The 19,973-nt window shown below is 55.6% G+C and overlaps 1 protein-coding gene across 1 annotated transcript; it reads left to right on the top strand.

Annotated features, from left to right (window-relative positions):
• The first annotated feature begins 439 nt into the window (after positions 1-439).
• On the top strand, positions 440-18,343 carry NOS3 (nitric oxide synthase 3). The gene is made up of 26 exons (XM_075550787.1): positions 440-591; positions 1,925-2,027; positions 2,410-2,558; positions 2,680-2,842; positions 4,129-4,220; positions 4,303-4,444; positions 4,563-4,702; positions 4,807-4,981; positions 5,652-5,753; positions 6,234-6,428; positions 6,526-6,599; positions 6,794-6,938; positions 7,110-7,214; positions 10,880-10,947; positions 11,335-11,451; positions 11,544-11,718; positions 13,567-13,699; positions 13,818-13,896; positions 14,002-14,189; positions 14,707-14,879; positions 15,231-15,441; positions 15,530-15,617; positions 16,640-16,761; positions 17,391-17,539; positions 17,775-17,969; positions 18,182-18,343. Exons 1-26 carry the CDS (start codon positions 440-442, stop codon positions 18,341-18,343), a joined length of 3,597 nt encoding a protein of 1,198 aa, XP_075406902.1.
• The last annotated feature ends 1,630 nt before the right edge of the window (positions 18,344-19,973 follow it).

The following is a 19,973-nucleotide window of genomic DNA, read 5'->3' as shown; positions in this document are numbered from 1 at the left end:
GGAGTCTGGATCCCTCACTGTCTGCTCCTGATACAGGTCTAACTTCTGTTTGGCTTTCGGGAAATGGTTGGTGAGTTATGAGGGTGGGAGGCCTGCCACCTAGGTCTCTCTACTCTAGGGTGTCCCCTCTCTGCCATTCCTCCTGTCCCGGCTCCTACACTCACCCCAGGGCTCTGCCAGGCACCAGGCACCCCCTTATCTGCTGTAGTTCTCGCATCGGAGCTAAAGGTCCAGCCCCAACCCTGTGGGCCAGCGGGCATGAAGCCATGACTGCACAGCCTCCCAACCAGGCTGGTTCCTGTCCCATTGTGTAGGGGACGGGGCGGGGCGAGAATCAGTGCTGGAGAATCCCCTCCCACTGCACCCCCAGCCCCCTCCCTACTTCCTAAGGAAAAAGCCAGGGCTCTGCTCAGAGCAGCAGAGCTGAAGAGCCGTTGACATGGGCAACTTGAAGAGTGTAGCGCAGGAGCCCAGACCGCCCTGTGGCCTGGGCCTGGGCTTTGGGCTGTGCAGCAAGCAGGACCCGGTCTCACCAGCCTCAGAGCCCAGCCAGGCGCCAGCACCTGTGCCTCCGCCTTCGCCGGACCCCAGGTAAGGGCAGTTGCTGCTTGGAGCAGGTGGGCAGAGGTGTGTGATCAAAGCTTCCCCTCGAGGTGGGAGGGCCGGGTAACCACCACTGGCTAGAAGGCTGGCGAAGGGTCGACTAAGGCAGCAGTCAGGGTGGTGGAAGACAGACAAAAGTGGGTGAAAAGGCCCAGCTATGAAATCAGGCCAGAGTTTGAACTCGATCTGCCACAAGGAGCTATGCGATGTTGAGCAAGTTACTCAGCCTCTCTCTGCCCCTGGGCAATGTAAAATGGGGACATGGAACCGCTCAGTCCATGGAGAAGCCGCTTTGGTGGCGTAGAGGGTAAGTCATTGGCCTGCTAACCCCCAGCCGCTCCACAGGAGAAAAAAAGTGGCTTTTGCTTCCGTCATTCCTAGTCCCGGAAACCCACATGGGAAATACTGTCACAGCCACTCTGTCATACAGAGGGAGCTGGGGCTTGGGGATTCCACGAGATCATTGTCAATCTCTCACTCACCACAGGCCATCAACAAACAGTAGTAACTGTTCTTTAACTGGAGAAGAAAAAAGTTAGGATGGGGCTCGTGGAAGTGGGAGTGTTGGGCCAGGGGCCTTAAGCCTGAGAGGAAGCCTGAGGAGGCCCAAGCATTGGGACTGGAGATCAGGCTCCTTCTCCCTCCAGATCGCTCCTCCAGACGACCTTCAGCCCTGCCCAGCTTTGCAGCCCCAGCCCCAGGAAGGGTCCTCCCTAGGACAGAGGTGGGAAAGAGGAGGCACAGGAAGGAGACCAGGCTGGGGCTGCAGAAGAGGGTCCAGAGCCCCCACAGGGAGGGGCTTCAGGCTCAGCAAAGAGGCATACCCTGCCTGAGTCCCTCCCTTCCTCCCCTGGGGCTGGCGGCTCTGGGAGGAAGTGATAAGCTCCCAGGCTTCCCTTCACAGGATCCACTACTATCAGGAGGGTGTGAGTGGGCAGCAGAGATCTGGGCTGAGAAATCCTTTGGCTGTTGCCTCCCTTGGCTTTAAGGAGGCCTGGTGACATGGTGGCTCGGCGTTGAGTGGCAGCTCACCACAAGGTCAGAGATTTGAAACCACCAGCTCCCCCGAAGGAGAAATATGGGGCTTTCTAGTGCTGCACAGAGTTGCAGTCTCAGAAACTCAAAGGGGCAGCTCTGCTCTGTCCTATAAGGTCACTATGAGTCGGCATGGACTCCCCCGCTGTGCCCTTGACAGATACCACCCTTAGAAGGCAGAGGACCCCACGTGAGAGTGGGTGACCTGACTGGGCACTAAGAGGCAAGAAGAAAGCCCAAAGGGAGCAAGCTCCTCCTTCATGATCCTATCCCTGGCTCTCAACAGCCCCCCATTAACCCGGAGCCCGGAGAGGCCCAAGTTCCCTCGTGTGAAGAACTGGGAAGAGGGGAGCATCACCTACGACACCCTGAGTTCCCAGGCGCACCAGGTGAGGTCTGGGTGAAGACTCTCTCCCCTCCCCCACCCCGGGCCCCGAGCTGGCTGGGCTTAGGTTTGCTGGTTCAATGCGAGGACTCAGCCATGATTCTGAGCAGGAAGTTCCCTGAGTTGGACCCTGTCTCTAAAGAGGGGAGATGAGGTGTGAAAAGAACAAGGACTGAGACCAGGTGGCAGGACAAGCCCCTAGTTTCAGGCACCTTTGGTGACTCAACCTCCAGCCCTTGCCCAAGTACTGCATGACCTAGCCCAGTTTCACCCGTATTTCTACTCCCACCCCCTGCCTCAAGACCTCAACCTGGAGACCTCGTTCTGACCTGGTCCGGCCCTGTGCTCTCTACTCCCCACACCACCTCCACCCCATTCTGTCTCAGGTTGGACCCTGCACCCCAAGACACTGCCTGGGCTCCCTGGTGTTTCCGAGGAAACTGCAGAGCCAAGCATCCCTAGACCCCGCATCCCCCGAGAGGCTTCTCCAGCAGGCCCGGGACTTCATCCACCAGTACTACAGCTCCATCAGGAGGTGGGAGCTTACCAGGGACCTGCAGGGTCCCCTTCCCTGTGCCCAGTCCTGCCATTCCCCAGTCCCCAAACCACAGAGTCCTGTGTGCCCTCCCCACCCCACCCAACTTCCTTCTCCCCAGGAGCGGCTCCCAGGCCCACGAGCAGCGACTTCAGGAGGTAGAAGCTGAGGTGGCAGCCACGGGCACCTACCAGCTTCGTGAGAGTGAACTGGTGTTCGGGGCCAAGCAGGCCTGGCGCAATGCCCCCCGATGTGTAGGCCGCATCCAGTGGGGCAAGTTGCAGGTGTGGTTTGCTGGGGAAGTCCCCAGGTGGGGCCAGGGCCCAAAAGATGGGGGGGGGGAAGCTTCTGAGACTTCTCCCATGGGCCCAAACAGCGGGGGAGATCCCCATTCATTGAAGGCAGACTGGAAGAGTCAGGGTGCGAGGGGAGATCTGGGCTTGCCGAGTAAGCGATTGCCTGGCAGGTATAGGTAGATTCAGGGGGGCAGGGGCCCCATTCTGAAAAGGACTCACACTTCTTCCATGTGACCTAGACTGCCCAGGCATCCCCTCACACCCAGCCCCTCCTCCAGGACTCAGAGCTAGTCCAAGGCCACAAGGAGGCACCTCACAGGGGAATGGATTCTATGACCTTGGCCGGATTAGCTGTGACTGGCAACCGAAGGATTTGAAATAAAGTCACAAGGCTTAGAGAATCCCAAAGGAGTTGAGGATTGAATGACTAGAACCCCATCTGACCCTGGCAGAACCTTTTAAGCGTTCAAAGCTTGATTTCAACCTTGATCCCTCCCCACTATGTCCCTCCCCCAGCCCCCAGGCAGCTGCTGACACTGCACCTCTGTCCTTAGTGCCAGGGTCCTCCTCCCTCTGGCAGGATGGGGCACCCCAGCTCTCTCCTGGGCCCCCACTCAGAAGGTTTCTCCAAGCATCAGAATGCCAGGGGACCTGGAGGCCACCTTACCAGCACCCCCACCCCCATCACCGCTGATTGGGGGTGTCACCTAATCAGGAGAAATAAGTGCCTTCCCATTAGTAGCCAGGCTGGCAGGAACCTGGTCCCTCCTCCTACCCAGTGAGGCTCGCTTGTAGTTAGGGGCCCTCTGGTCGATTCCAACACAAGTGGCCTGGTCCGGCACCCTCCTCACAACTGTTATGTTCGGGCCCGGGAGGCAGCCAGTGTGTCCATTTCTCTAGCAAGGGATCCTCCTCGATCGCGCTGACCCTCTACTTTCCCCAGCACGACGTCCTTTCTCCCGAGGGCTGGTCTCTCCTGCTAACATGCCCAAAGTATGTGAGACAGCGCCTCTGTAGGGATAGGCAAAGGCCTATCTGAACAACAAGAGACAAGGAGCTGGCCAGGCTAGGGGGGGGGCAGGGCAGGAGGGGCTCCGTGTGAGGGTTCATGGTCAGGCAGGTTTCTCAGAGGAGGAGAGTCATGACCACCTTGAGCGAAGCCCACCGTTTGGGAAGGTGCCTGGGGAGACCCTCCCTTAGAACTCTGGGCTGCCATCTCCCTTGGGGCTGGGGCTCAAGGCGCTTCCCTCCCTGCTTCCTTCCGGTGGGCCCAGGTGTTTGACGCCCGAGACTGCAGCTCTGCTCAGGAGATGTTCACCTACATCTGTAACCACATCAAGTACGGCACCAACCGTGGGAACATTCGGTGAGTGACTGTCCTCAGCTCGGTCCCCGCCTCCCAGTCCCAGGCAGGGGCAGCAGCCTTGAGCCCACTCTTCCCTCCACAGCTCGGCCATCACGGTGTTCCCACAACGCACCCCCGGCCGTGGAGACTTCCGCATCTGGAACAGTCAGCTGGTGCGCTACGCGGGCTACAGGCAGCAGGATGGCTCTGTGCGCGGCGACCCAGCCAATGTGGAGATCACTGAGGTGGGCACATGAGGGGGTCCCCCCCAGGCAGAGACTGCGAAGGTGACAGTGCGCGTCAGGGCTGAGTGGAGTGGGGCTGGGACAGGACACGGAGCCATCACCACTGCCCTTCCTGCAGCTCTGCATCCAGCATGGCTGGACACCAGGCCACGGCCGGTTTGATGTGCTGCCCCTGCTGCTCCAGGCCCCCGACGAGCCGCCAGAAGTCTTCCCTCTGCCCCCCGAACTGGTCCTCGAGGTGCCTCTGGAGCACCCCACGTAAGCACAAGAAACGCTGGGTCCAAGAGGAGGTGGTTGGCAAGGGGTGGTCTGCCAGGTGGGGCTCCCCCTGGACCTGACTCGCGGTCCCAATGCCGCCCCAGGCTGGAGTGGTTTGCAGCCCTGGGCCTGCGCTGGTATGCCCTCCCGGCAGTAGCCAACATGCTGCTGGAAATTGGGGGGCTGGAGTTCCCCGCGGCTCCTTTCAGCGGCTGGTACATGAGCACTGAGATTGGCACTCGAAACCTGTGTGACCCCCACCGCTACAACATTCTAGAGGTGAGTAGGGCGGTTGGAGGGGTGGGAGGGCCGGGACTTGCCAGTCTCACCATCCCAGGACCAGCTTTGAGAGAAGGTCCGGTGAGAGTTGTCCCCCAACCAAAGCAGAATTGAGACTGAGGGCCTAGGACCTCCCCAAGGACTGGGGTGAAAGGGTGCGTCGGAACACAAGTGGCATGTGCTTCTTTAGGGGGCCAAGATTGGCAGCTTTCCTGATTCTCAAACCTAGGCCGCCATGAGAAGTGAGACATTAAAGCCAGATAGATAAGTGACTGACTTAAGTACCCTCTCTCTTTTGGGGTGCCTCTACAGGCAAAAACCAGAACCAACTGGACCAATGCTTCCCACAGGGGGTGATACCATCCCCTGGGCTGGGGGGAAGGGGGTGGCACTGGCACAATCCAGGTGGGAGGGGGGTCACTGCAAAAGTAGATGGCATACACTTCCTCCTGGATTCTGGGCTAGAGAACCAAAGTGGGTGGTGGCCAGGGCGGGCACCGAGGACTGTCTTCTGAGAAAGAGAGGTAGGCCAAATAAGTTTGGGACCCTACGAACTGGGCAGTCAAGTCTCTGGATGACCACCTGACTTCCCACGTTGGAAAGAATGATGTTCTCTGCCACTCCCTATGGCCGGTGGCCCTCCCAATCCCACATGCACCCCTGCTCCCAGGATGTGGCTGTCTGCATGGACCTGGACACACGGACAACTTCGTCTTTGTGGAAGGACAAGGCGGCTGTGGAAATTAACTTGGCCGTGCTGCACAGTTACCAGGTGTGTGGGCTGAATGAGCCGGTGGGCGGGGCGCTAGGGAGCTGGGGCAGAGAGAGGGATACACTGGGGAGGGCTGAGATGTATAAAGGATCCCATTGTACTTAGGGACCTATGTAGTTCAGCAATATGGAGCCTACTTGTACCCGCCGCCATGGGCTGGGGTCTGATGCTTTGCAGGGGTGCTTTCCCAGGGGTCCTGGGTACAGTGGCTTGGGGGACCCACTGTGTCCTGGGAGCCCCAATACCTTTATCCAGTAAGTCTAGTAATTCGTCAGGGAGCGGATGTTGAATGCGTCCGTGGAGTCTCGAGTTTGGGCTATTTTGGGTTTGAGGGCAGGGAATACCAAGACTGAACTAAGCGTTGCACCTGACCGTGCATGTGGGTGTGTCTGTGGTCTGGAGTTGCAGCTGAGGTGAAGGTGGGAAAGGGGGGTGCCAGCTGCATCTGGGCCTGTCCTCTCTCCCCCCTCCCCTCTCCAGCTGGCCAAAGTGACCATTGTGGACCACCATGCCGCCACAGCCTCCTTCATGAAGCACCTGGAGAATGAGCAGAAGGCGAGGGGCGGGTGCCCAGCTGACTGGGTCTGGATTGTGCCCCCTCTTTCCGGCAGCCTCACACCTGTCTTCCATCAAGAGATGGTCAACTATTTCCTGTCCCCGGCTTTCCACTACCAGGTGCCCACCCGAACTGGCTCCTACTCACCCAGAGCAGCCCTCGGGCTTCTAATCTTCTCTCTGTTCGCCTCTGACCCACCCCGCCCCTTTTCTGCAGCCAGATCCCTGGAAGGGGAGCACAGCCAAGGGCACGGGCATCACCAGGAAAAAGACCTTTAAGGAAGTGGCCAAGTAGGTACCCTAGGAGTGTTGCCCCCCCCACCCCCTCACCTAGGATTGAGCCCCAGGGCAGGGGTCTGGAGAAGCTAACCGCCCCTCAGTACCCAAAGGACTCACTGAGAACGGATTCAGACCCTGCCTCAGTGGCCAGGGCAAGCCCTGCCTCCGTGGCCCTGAGGACCCCCTTGCCCCACCCTCACCCTCAGCGCAGTGAAGATCTCAGCCTCACTCATGGGCACTCTGATGGCAAAGAGAGTGAAGGCAACCATCCTGTACGGCTCGGAGACCGGCCGGGCCCAGAGCTACGCCCAGCAGCTGGGGAGGCTCTTCCGCAAGGCTTTCGATCCCAAGGTAGGTTGAGCCAGAAGGGACAGGTCGGGGAAGACTGGGTCGGGGGTGGGGCTCTCCATGAAGAGCAGCTGTGGGGGGCAGGGTCCCAACTCAAGGCTCCTGAGGAGGCCTGAGCCCTGCCCTGCCAGGAGTATAGCATCCCTCCCTTCACCCCACCGCTGCCCCTTCCAGGTCCTGTGCATGGATGAATATGACGTGGTGTCCCTGGAGCATGAGACTCTGGTGGTGGTGGTGACCAGCACGTTTGGGAACGGCGACCCACCCGAGAACGGCGAGGTAAGGTCGGGCAGGAAAGGGGACACTGGGAGACTCAAAACTTGGGTGGCTGGAGAGCCCAAAGTGAAGGTGCTCCGGGTGCCCACGCCCCAGAGTGAGAGCGTGGAAATGCTGCTGGGGGGTGAAGGCCTTCGCAAAGCCCAACCAGGAAATACGAGGAGACCCCGCTCACTGACCGCTTCAGCTTTTAAACCTCTGCCCTCACCAAAGCAAGGCTCCAACACCTGTCAGACGGCTTGCGCTCACCAGAGCCGACGTGACAAGGAGCCCGCAAACAAGCTACAGCTAGAGTATGGCCAGCAACCGCTTTAGTGCCAACCATCGGGTTCCAAGTTTCTATGTCTCTGGGCCGTCTCAAGCTAGATTCCTTTCTGGCTTCTCTTCGCTAATCCAGATTCATTGTTCTAAGCCTAAAGAGCCCCTCCAAACACCCTAAAATCTGTTTATTGTTCCCTTCAGCCCTGGGTCTGATCGACCTTTCCAAGGAACATCAAATTATTTCTAACTTTCTCTCAGTCTAAAAGTAGCACCCAAGTGGCTGACACCCCTATCAGCCCTAGAAAGTTCCGTCTTAATTCCCCACGCCAAAGCCCTCCAGTCAATGCCTTCCTACCCAAAGCAACTGACCATGGTTCTGGTTTCTGCCACCATGGATACAAACCGAAGCAGATGGTATGTCTGCCTTCCTTCACCCCCCAGAACATTCACTCACCCACATTGTTACGTTGTTACATTGGCTCATGCCTGCCTATTATCGAGTAGTATGCCTTGTAAGAATATACCCACCTTGCATATCCTTTCTCCTGTTGATGAACACCTGAGCTGTTTCCAGTTTTTGCCTAATATGAATAAATTGTTATGAACATTTTTACAAAAGACTTTTGTGGACCAAATTTTTCTCTTGGATAAATACCTATGCGAGGAACGTCCTTTTAAAGTAAAACTGCCAAATAGTCAAGCTGTACCCTTTCAGATTAGTGTGTTTCAATCTATACACATTTTACCTTAAAAAATTAAAAAGTTAAAAGAACAAATTCTCAGAATATATCCCACAGAAAATGAGGTATATTCACGAAAGACAACAGCAAAAATATATTGACAGTGAGATTGTCCACGTTCAACTGGAAACAACTCAAATGAGAATCAACAGTAGACTGGGCAGATCCATCGTGATAGAGTCAAATGCTACACAGCCATGAGGATGAACTGCACGCGACAATCTAGATGAATCTATAACAAAGGGAAAGAAGGCTACATAGAATATGGATATGATTCATTGGGGTGAAGTTCAGAAACAGACCAAATGAATGCATGGTGTTAGAAGGCAGGAGAGTAGTTGAAGGAAGCTTGTATGTTAAAGCCTGCAGAGGACGGGGGGTCCTCAAGGACATGAATCTTGATGCTACTACACAGGTTTGTTCGGTCTGGGAACACCCCGCAAAGCTGCACGTTTATGATGTGCTCTTTTGTACACGCAATGTGCATCTCGACAAAGCATGAAGACACTAAAAGCAGTACATTCAAGCCTCTAGACGGCCGCCCAAACACACCTGCAATGAACAGTTAGATGGTATTCCCTCCAGGATGTGTTTTGCTTTTCCTTGGGAGGTCTACTCGAGGTCGTTCTGAGCCACATTCATGGCAGCAGGCATGATGATTGCATCTGCTGACAGTCTCCGGATCACTCCACATCCCCCAGCCACAATGGAGGTTTAGTGCCGGCTCCCAAGGAGGGATTGCATAAAAGCCTTCAGTACCACTAGCGATCACGGCAACACAGAATGGGAAGTTATTTTCTGCCGATCACACTAGCGAGAGCATGAGCAATGGGTGGCACTGCCTGCCCTGCGGTGGAACTGTCACCTGAGACGGTCCTTCCAGAGGACAATTTGCCTACCTCTGTTAAGTTGTTTAATCCTTCTGACTCAGAGACTCCATTTCTAAGTCCTCCCCTACGGAAATAGGCAAAACAAGAGGCAAATCTCTACTAAGGTGAGGCAGAAAGCATTGCTCATGGGGTTCCAATTCAGACATGCACTTGTTTGTTCTAAGTAGAAAATGGGTGAACGCAGCTCTGCCCTCCGTGGCTGGCTGCGGGCAAGTTCTCTCAGTCAGACTTTGGCATCGTCTCCTTAGGGTGCCTTTAAACAGAGGTCCAGACAGAACTGTGACCGTGGAGGGGATCGGCTGGGCCAGTTAAAATCAAGGCAGGGTGGTCAGCTCAGAAGATGATGGCAACTGAATTTGGGGATTCCAGAAGAGAAATCTTTAATTAATTAATTGTTTTTAACAAAAAAGGTAATTGTGATAGATTTCCTCCAAGGACACAGGATTATCAAGTTGTTATTAGAAAAACTAAATTCTGCATTGTGCTGAAGATTTTTTTTCCTCTCCTCACAATGCACCTGCTGATTCTTCTAGGATAGCAAGGGCTAGCTATCCTATGAGAATTTGTCAAGACACTTACCCCATCCACCTAACACCCCAATTTGGCACCTTCAGACTTCTCTTGTTCTCAAAACCCAAAGGATATTTCAAAAGAACAGTTTGAGTTCCCTGAGGATGGGCGGAACTGCCACACTCACGTTAGGTACACAGAAAAGCACAGAAACTCTCCAGGGAAAGGGCTAGAGAGATGCCCTCGGAAGTGCATCGGCCTAAATGCAAGATAGGCCAAGGAACAATAGCTTCACATTTTGATGTTGTGTTGACCTATGTTTCTATGATTTTGTAGGAATAGTTTTTAAAAAAATCATTTTATTGAGGGCTCATACAACTCATCACAATCCATACATCCATCCATGTGTCAAGCATATTTGTACATTTGTAGCCATCATCATTCTCAAAACATTTGCTTTCTACTTGAGCCCTTGATATCAGCTCATTTTTACCCCTCCCTCCCCACTACCCCCTCCCTCATGAACCCTTGACAATTTATAAATTATTTTGTCATATCTTACACTGTCCGACATCTACCTTCACCCACTTTTCTGTTGTCTATCTCCCAGAGAGGAGATGTGTAGATCCTTGTAATCGGTTCCCCCTTTCTACCCCACCTTCCCTCTACCCTCCCGGTATTGCCACTCTCACCACTGGCCCTGAAGGAATCATCTGCCCTGGAGTCCCTGTGTTTCCAGTTCCTATCTGTACCAGTGTACATCCTCTGGTCTAGCCAGATTTGTAAGGTAGAATTGGGATCATGATAATGGGGGTGAGGAAGCATTTAGGAACTAGAGGAAAGTTGTATGTTTCATCATTGCTACGCTGCACCCTGACTGGTTCATCTTCTCCCCAAGACCCTTCTGTAAGGGGATGTCCAGTTACCTATAGATGGGCTTTAGGTCTCCACTCCACACTCCCCCTCATCCACAATGATAGGATTTTTTGTTCTTTGATGCCTGATGCCTTTGACACTTCATAGTCACACAGGCTGGTGTGCTTGGCTGCTGATGGAAAGGCTTGCAGGCAATTCAAACTCAAGGGGCAGTTCCACAGGAGAAGGAGGTACACAAGAGTTGGTTGACAACAAGGTAAAAACAAAAACAAACAAACAAAACAAGCAGCTCACAGAGCCGACAAATGTAAAGACAATGACCAAGGATCATAAAGTTGAGTGCCTGTCAATAGCTCAGACAACCCTAAAGGGCCGCTCACTTTTTCCGCAGAGCTTTGCAGCTGCGCTGATGGAGATGTCCAGCCCCTACAACAACTCTCCTCGGCCTGAACAGCACAAGTGAGAGGCGGTGGGAGTTCTGAGGGGGCTGCAGGGCAGGGAGGTGTGTGGAGACACGGGAGGAGGGAGGCTGAAGCTCGAAGCTCTCTCCCTCGGTGCTTCAGGCCATTTTCCCAAAAGGCTAGAGGGCAGGTGAGGTGGCACCTGCTGAACAAGGTTCCAACAGACACACCCTCCTCCCTAGAGCCTGCCCCCATCCATTCCTTGGGCCTCTGACAGATCAGACCCAGAAGAGGCTGGTCTTCAACCCCAATCCCCACTTGGCTCTGGAGATACAGGGAGCTGAGCCAGATTGAGAGCAATAGCTGTTCCTGACACCGGGGCCCTGGCTCGGCCTAGGCCCTTCTCCGGTTGCCGGGAACACCTGTCTTTGTCCTCTCTTGCCAGGAGTTACAAGATGCGTTTCAACAGTGTCTCTTGCTCAGACCCCCTGGTCTCTTCCTGGCGGCGGAAGAGAAAAGAGTCCAGTAACACAGATAGTGCTGGGGCACTGGGCACCCTCCGGTATGCTTCTGGAGGGAGGGCTGGGAAGGCAGGCTCCCGGCAAACATGGGCTGGTTCCGGATGGGCCCCCATGACCGCTCCCTTTCCATCAGGTTCTGCGTGTTCGGGCTGGGCTCCCGGGCATATCCTCACTTCTGTGCCTTCGCGCGTGCTGTGGACACTCGGCTGGAGGAGCTGGGTGGAGAACGGCTGCTGCAGATGGGCCAGGGGGATGAGCTGTGTGGCCAGGAGGAGGCCTTCCGCGGCTGGGCGCAGGCTGCCTTCCAGGTGGGCCCCTGAACCTGTCCTTCACATCTGACCCCACTTCCCCCCTCCAACCCCTGGTTCTGGCTTCAACCTGGGAGGCTCTCACCACTGCCTACATCCTTGAGCTTAGCTGTTGCCATCTGCAATGTTGCATCTAGAGGCCTCGCCGCTGCCCTGATTCTGCTTGGCTCCCTGGCCCCTTCCTGCTCCTTCCAACACCCAGCCACTATGGTCAGCTCCCCTAGCCTGGTCCTGCGTGGTGGACAGCATGGCTCCACTAACAATGGCAGGTGCCAGGCTCTGCTGGAGAGCAGACAAGGTGCTGGCAGGGGGAAGCCTAGGTCAGACACCGGCCGAGTCCCCTTAGTGGGCACACAAAGGAGGGGTGCAAGTACAGGCAGGTAGGAGAGAGGATCAGACAGCGGCAAGGTCTGAGATAGAGGCTAACATAGAAGTCAGAAAAGGTCACATCCTCCAGGTCTGTCACTGTCCTAGGCTGAGTTAGTGCCAGCCCACCAGATTGGGACTGGTGTCGAGGAGGAGGGTGCTCTAGGAGGTTGGGGTGCAGGGGCCTTGCTGGTGGAAGTAGAGGGTGCTGGGGGAGAAGGGAGTCAGGCTAGAGAAACAAATGGGACCAGATTGGGAGAGAAGAGGGAACTGACGATGAGACCAGAGGAACCACTGGAGCTTGTGGGATGGGCCAGGAGAAGGATTGAGCCAAAATGACATTTTAGGAACATTATTCAAAGGCAAGAAGAGTCTGCACTCAGAAGGGGGAGGACCAAAGAAGACATATAAAACCACCACCACACCCCCCCCCAAAAAAAAACCTTGTTTAGTGATATGAGAAGGAAGCAGCCCATCCTGGGGAGCTCGTGCCTGACCAAAAACAGATCTACTATAGACAACCCCCCCCCCAGGACCTGCCCCATAGGTCCCACAGCAGCCCCTTGGGCTCAGTGTAAGGACAGACAGACCAGCCAGAGCCTCCCTATAAGCTGTGTCCCATCCAGGAGTTCTTACTATCTGTGCTAAGGACTTTCCATAAAAGACCATATTTCATCTCCACAAGCCAAGGATGAGGAGTCAAACCAAAATCCAGACTCACTCATTCTGCCTCCTAGTGACCCTATAGAACAGGGTAGAACTGCCCCCCTGTGGGTTTCTAAGAAGGAAACTCTTGATGGGAGGAGAAAGCCTCAACCCCAGGCCTAACCACTACACCGCCAGGGGCCCAGGCTGAGGATGAGGGCGAGGGCATGTAAAATGCAAGCAGAAAAACTAGAACTGGAATGAAGATCTGCACAGATCCATTCCCCGAGTGCTATTGTATGACCAGGCCTGTGTTCCAGGAAAGGAGGCAGGGGCTGGGGGCACGAACCATCAACACCAACGAGATAAGTCACTCCCGTGTGGGACCCAAAGGATGTGCTGTGGCCCTTGGAGCCACAAAGGTGCTGAAGTGACAGGGCCCAACCTCAGTGTGAATGTGGCATAAAGGTTCACGGTTTCTCTCCTGCTTCGAGGGGGCTGCCGACCCTATAGTTCTGTGCACCTCCACCCTTGTGGCCCCATCAAATGGAAGGAGACCCAAACTCTGCAGCCATTGAGTGGATGACAATAAAAAGCCACTCGGGATAGGGTTTCCAAGGCTTTGCACATATTTATGGGGTGGCCAGCCTCATCTTTCTCCCGCAGAGCAGCACAACTGCTGAACCGGCATTTTGTAAGTCAGGGCTTATAAGACAGGACCACCAGGGGTGGAAGGAGGGGACTACAAGCCAGCACGAGGGACCCCTTGCTTGGGCTGCTCCTTGGTGGCGGGAGATCCTTGTCCTCATCCACAGCCCCTCCCCTCAACCACCTCAGGCCTCCTGTGAAACTTTCTGTGTGGGAGAAGACGCCAAAGCTGCTGCCCGAGACATATTCAGCCCCAAGTGGAGCTGGAAGCGACAGAGATACAGGCTCAGTGCCCAGGCCAAAGACCTCCAGCTGTTGCCAGGTGAAGTCGGCCTCACCTTGCAATGCAGGGGCCCTGGGATCCCACATTAACCTGGCACTCAGGGTGCCAGGCTCTGTAATGCAGTCTAATCTCTCTCTTCTGTTCCCCCCTCCCCCAGGCCTGATCCATGTGCATAGGCGGAAAATGTTCCAGGCGACGGTCCTTTCCGTGGAGAACCTGCAAAGCAGCAAGTCCACGTGAGGAAGACTGCTTATCCCCACCCTCCCCAGCTGCCCCAGACCCTCCTCTCCCATCGACTGGTCCTTGCTGCCTCTGTTCATGTGCCCCTCTTTCACCCCCAGCCGGGCCACCATCCTGGTGCGGCTAGACACAGAAGGGCAGCAGGGGTTACAATACCAGCCAGGGGACCACATAGGCGTGTGCCCGCCCAACCGGCCTGGCCTCGTCGAGGCCCTGCTGAGCCGAGTGGAGGACCCACCGCCACCCACAGAAGCCATCGCAGTGGAGCAGTTGGAGAAGGGCAGTCCTGGTAAGGGCCACCATATGGTCTCCACAGTGGGCAGCCGGCCTCTCCCAGCTGCCTGCCTCTGGCCCCAGGGCCCACCAGGTTCCTGAGCTGACAGAGGACCGTACTAGCTGGGAGCAGAGCTGGCGCTGCCCACCTCCCGTTAGACTGGCCTGCTTCCTGTCTTAGAACCTCTCCTTTGGCCCCCCTGTACCCACATTCCAAAGCCTCTAGGCTCCTCCAAAGAGTGCTCTGGCAGCCTAGCCTAGCCTGTAGTTGGCATCCAGTCTACCTCTTCCCTACCAGGGCCTGGGTTAAAATAAGGAGCCAAGAAACCCAGCCCAACCCATGCCAGTCTCCCCCCAAACTCACCCAGGCTGTCCAGACAGGCTCCCCATCCATCACTGTTCAGGACCAGTTCTCAAAAACCCCTCACATGGACACAGTGCATCCCACTGATTCCCTCATGAAACTGTCCTCGGCCCAGACCATCTCAAGTTCTGGCTTGTTCCTGAGAGCTCCCCTGTGCACAAACCCCCAGGTGGTCCACCCCCCGGCTGGGTGCGAGACCCCAGACTGCCCCCGTGCACGCTGCGCCAGGCTCTGACCTTCTTCCTGGACATCACATCTCCGCCCAGCCCCCGCCTTCTTCGACTGCTCAGCACCCTAGCTGAAGAGCCCAGTGAACAGCAGGAGCTGGAGGCCCTCAGCCAGGTGGGCATCGACCCCAGGGTGGGGGGAAGGAGGGAGGCCAGGGAAGTCAATCGGCACGTGGCATTGGAGGGCGGGCCTGTCCTCTATTACCTTCCATGCTGTCTTTAGCTGTCTAACTCTAGCAGACACTCCACGACCCAACTGGGGCATTACGAACTTCTCTTTGGCCTCTCAAGGTCTTTAAGAGCCTGGCACAGACATGGGCCTGAGAAGCATTCGCTTGAACTAAAGGGAAGAAATCGTCTCAATGATCAGCTGGTGGGAGACGTTTTTTGGCTAGGGATTGCCAAGTAGGAAGGTCAATGGGAAGGCCTATAGGGTTTCAAGCTCCCTTCCCCCTTCTGCCTGCAGGACCCCCGGCACTACGAGGAATGGAAGTGGTTCCGCTGCCCCACGTTACTAGAAGTGCTGGAGCAATTCCCATCCGTGGCCTTGCCTGCCGCCTTGCTCCTCACCCAGCTGCCCCTGCTGCAGCCCCGGTACTACTCAGTGAGCTCAGCACCCAGTGCCTACCCGGGGGAGGTCCACCTCACAGTAGCTGTGCTGGCATACAGGACCCAAGGTGAGGCTGGGGAGGAGGGACAGGACCGGACCGTAGAGGTGATCTTGGAAGTCAGCGCTCACAGGTCCTGTCCTTCCCAATCCCACAGATGGGTTGGGCCCACTGCACTATGGCGTCTGCTCCACCTGGCTGAGTCAACTCAAGACAGGAGACCCTGTGCCCTGCTTCATCAGGGGGTAAGGAGGCGCTGCTGGGGCAGAGGTGAGGAAGGAGAGAAGGGAAGAAGCAACAGGAAGACTGTCTCTGCCTGTCCAAGCAGGGACCGGAGAAAGTGCCCCAGCAGGCTAGGGACCAATATAAGAAACAACGGTGGGGGTCACGCTGGGTGCGGCCGGGTGCTATTGGAAGCAGGGAGGACCTAGTTAACACTAGCAAGGGTGGGATGTCTGACTAGTCCACTTCTGAACGCTCCTTGAGCCTCCATGCTGATTGGGGCCTCAATAATTTGGACTCCTTCATTTTCTCTGAACCTACAGCTCCCACTGGGACAGCGCTGGGATGAACTAAAAGGCCCTGTGGGTTTTTTTTTTTAAATGTCATGTCTTTGACTTTGGGGATTTAGTCCTGCATCCAGCAGCCAAGAAGAAATACTCAGCAGACCCATATTGAACCAGACTTGTCTTCCACGTCTCTGTAATTTCTGAATCTCCTAAACTGAGACATCAAAATAGTCTTTGATCCAAAATTTTAAACGTTTTTATTGACATATAACTCATACAATTCAGTGGCCTAAGTATCTCTCTCTCTCTCTCTCTTTTTTTTGTCTAAGTGTCTTTAAAAGAGTAGTGCAATCATCCCCACAATCAATTTGAGGACATTTTCTACATTTTGATCTAAATTTAAACTCTAGTTCCTTCAGTCCAATCTCTGGCAACCGCAGGTCCAAGCCAGTACTGCCTGCAAAAACCGCTCTTTTCATAAAAACTTACATAGTGCTTATTGCGAGCCAGGTGCTGTTGTCAGCACTTTTACAATATTACCGTATATACTCGTGTATAAACCGAGTTTTTCAGCTCATTTTCAATGCAGTTTTTGTGGTAAAATGAGGTGCCTCAGCTGATATTTGGGTGGGTTAATACTCGAGTATATATGGTCATTCATTTCTATCAGCTCCTCTCTGGGGCTCCAGCTGTTGAGGATAGGAAGGTTGGGGAAGCCAAGGCGGGGAGGGGGCCTGATGGAAACTCTCTCCCTCCAGGGCCCCCTCCTTCCGGCTGCCTCCTGACCCCAGTTTGCCCTGCATCCTTGTGGGACCTGGCACAGGTATTGCCCCCTTCCGGGGATTCTGGCAGGAAAGGCTGCACGACATAGAAAGCAAAGGTGAGTCTGGAGGCTAGGGACTAGAAATCCTGGGGAGTTTCACTCTCATGGGGCAGGGAAATAGAACGAAGGATGAAAAGGGGGCTTACAAATGTGAAGTTCATTCGATCCGATAGACACACGCCTAGGGACAATGACCCTATTGGTGGAGATTCCTGATGCTGGACACATAGTGGGTGTTGAAACGGATTACGGGCAAAAGGAGGCGAGGGCGCTGGGACCCCAGGCGGATTCCGTACCCCACAAGGGCTGACCTAGGTGTGTCCCACGATCTAAGGAAGACATCCAGTTTACACTCAGGGTGCCCAAGGGTGCATGTCCATCAACAAACACAGGTGGCAATTCAGAGGAAGGCTAAATGTGTGGGAGAAGGCAAGGCTGGGGTAGGAAAGGGCCTGAAAAGAGTTCCAAGACAGCAGCTTTAAGACAAAATCAAAGGAGCGGATCTCTGGGGCTTGTCCCCAGCCTTCTTTGCGCTGCGGTTTACCTCTCTGTAAGTCAGGGATGGAGTCTCTAGGCAAACAGCCTCCAAGTTTGTCCCAGCTGTAAAGGGCGTGGGCTGGTCAGTGGGCAGGGGTGGCTGGGCCCCAGAAGGCTTGTGAGCGTGCCGCGGTGGGTGCCGTTCGCAGGACTGCAGCCTGCCCCCATGACCTTGGTGTTTGGCTGCCGGTGCTCCCAACTGGACCACCTCTACAATGAGGAGGTGCAAGACGCTCAGCAGCGCGGGGTGTTTGACCAAGTTCTCACCGCTTTCTCCCGGGAACCGGACAGCCCCAAGGTGCGGACCCTGAGCACTCCCTCGGGGGTAACCTGGACGACGGGCTCCGAAGGGGGGAGTCCAGGACCTACGTCCAGCCCCTCAGAGCCCACCCAGGAGAACATGGGCCCTGCCCCTCACTGGGACCACGACCTCAAGCCTAGGCTCCCCTGGGCTCCCCGAACCCCTCCGACCCGCCCCATAGTTGGCTTCACCCGTGGGGAGACTTCACCTGCCGCGCTCCCGCCCCCCTCAGACCTACGTGCAGGACCTGCTGCGGACCGAGCTGGCCGCCGAGGTGTACCGCGTGCTGTGCCTGGAGCGTGGCCACATGTTTGTCTGCGGCGACGTCACCATGGCGACCAACGTCCTACAGACGGTGCAGCGCATCCTAGCGGCGGAGGGGGAAATGGAGCTGGACGAGGCCGGCGACGTCATCGGCGTGCTCAGAGTGCGAGGGGGCGGGGCCGGGGCGGGGCCTGATGGGGGCGGAGCACCAGGGGCTCCGCGCGAGCGGAGGGGGCGAGCTGGGCACGGTTCTGAGCCACCTGAAAAAGCTCGGGGTGGGTGAGAAGCCAGGAGGCGGGGGCTGGCAGACGGGCGGGCGGGAGTCCCACTCGGATTGCGAACCGGTTCCAAGGCAGGACCTTCCTCCCCCCGCAGGATCAGCAACGCTACCACGAGGACATTTTTGGGCTCACCCTGCGCACCCAAGAAGTGACCAGCCGCATTCGCACCCAGAGCTTTTCCTTGCAGGAGTCGCAGCTGCGGAGCGCAGTGCCCTGGGCGATTGACCAGCCTGGCCTGGACACACCCTGCCCTTGAGAGCCCTTTTGCTTCCTACGCCAGCCTTAACTTAGTCCACCCTTTTTCTCCCTTAACGAGGTGTTTGCCCACATCTTTCTGGAGTCTGCAGAAAATCGGCCGTATTCCTAGAAAATGTCCCCGCCGCCCCCTGGGGGTTGGACCACGGAGCCCTGGGAGCCTCGTGGGTTATACATTGGGCTGCTAACCGCCAAGATCAGCGGTTGGAAACCACCAGCTGCTCGGCTGGAAAAAGATGAGGCTCTCTTCCCGTACATAGTTAGTCTCGGAAACTCCCCAGGGCAGATCTACCCTGTCCTGTAGGGTCCCTATAAGTCAGAAACAACGTCAGGGAAGTGAGTCGGGTTTGGGGTTAGACTACATTTGGAAGAACCCCTTCCAGCAGCGATACTCCAGGATCTAGTACCTCTTTTGTATAGAATGTTAGCTTTCCTTTACCTCTCGGGATCATCTAGTCTTTAAAACCCAATCCCTACGTCATTTGAGTATTTATTATTAAGGATGAGATGGTAAATAAATACATACATGTATATATGGTACCAGGTATCAATGAGTGATTCTAAGATGTCGAAAAGCACTCTGGTGGTGCAGCAGGTTAAGCATTTGGGGGCTGCTGACAGGTGAGCAGGTTAGAGTCCACCAGCTGCCCCACCGGAGAGAAGTGTTGCCTCTTCCCAGAAATATTTGCGATCTCGGAAACTCCATGGAGCAGGTGTACTCTGTCCTCTCCGGTCCCCAAGACTCAGACTCGGTCTCCACAGCAGTGGATCTGATGGGCTTCAGTGTCTCACACTGCTCTTGCAGACATGATGGGCCCATAAAACAGCAGACGGGAGCGCTTTGTTTTTCCACTTGGAGCACCCTTGTGCTGATGTGAGGTGCCCGTTCTTGGACAGAGGTGTCTGTGTGCACTGGGGCAAGAGCCCACATTGTCTGCACGGATCCAGTTCTCTGGAAAACACTGCTTCCGGCTAGCACTGGCTCCCTTACTCTCTCGGCTGAGGACTGAGGAAACCAGAGACAGCCCTTAATCTCCAGGAATATTGGGGGGGGGGGCAGAAGACTACAGCCACACACATGTGCAAAGAGTCTTTACTGATTTCACACAGGATGAACCCCACCCACTTCCTAAGACATCACAGCAATGTAAACTGCAAAACACCACTCTTAAGGCGCCACTCCGCCCTCTCACCCACCCCACCCACAGAAGTCCATGGGGACTTGAAGGAGAGGCAAGACCTGGCAGGTCCTGGACCTCATTTCCCTGAAATTACTTTGGCTTCCACCTTGGCCCCTACCTATCCTCTGCCTTGAGCATGCTTTTAACTAGTTACAAGTCCTTCCCTGCTGCCTTCCCCATGCCCTCAGGTGTGTGGACCATCTCTAGGACTTGTTTCCAGGGGCTTTGGTATCTCCTGACTCTTCAGTGCTCTCTCCAGTGAGTTCCTCATGGACCCGCCTAACTATGGCATCCCTGGGTCGGCAGTGTGTGGGTGGGGGAAGGCTCTGAAAAGGGCTTGGTGTGTCGTCTAGTTTCTGGTGGCTGGTGAACCTAGGAGACTGTGGGAGGAGAAAGCTGTTCACAACCAGTCCAGGGGTCGACATCCTTCTCACCCCCGATTCCTATTCC

The sequence above is a fragment of the Tenrec ecaudatus genome, chromosome 5 (genome assembly GCF_050624435.1).
Source record: "Tenrec ecaudatus isolate mTenEca1 chromosome 5, mTenEca1.hap1, whole genome shotgun sequence".
Lineage (NCBI taxonomy): Eukaryota > Metazoa > Chordata > Mammalia > Afrosoricida > Tenrecidae > Tenrec > Tenrec ecaudatus.
This window is presented reverse-complemented; position numbering and strand designations above follow the sequence as displayed.

What these genes read in the sequence shown, in the direction of transcription:
- NOS3 (XM_075550787.1), top strand. Translation starts at nt 440, where the DNA reads ATGGGCAACTTGAAGAGTGTAGCGCAGGAGCCCAGACCGCCCTGTGGC. An exon ending in ACCGCTACAACATTCTAGAG is followed by an intron (nt 4,982 to 5,651) that starts GTGAGTAGGGCG and finishes CCCTGCTCCCAG; the next exon opens with GATGTGGCTGTCTGCATGGA. An exon ending in GGGAACCGGACAGCCCCAAG is followed by an intron (nt 17,540 to 17,774) that starts GTGCGGACCCTG and finishes CGCCCCCCTCAG; the next exon opens with ACCTACGTGCAGGACCTGCT.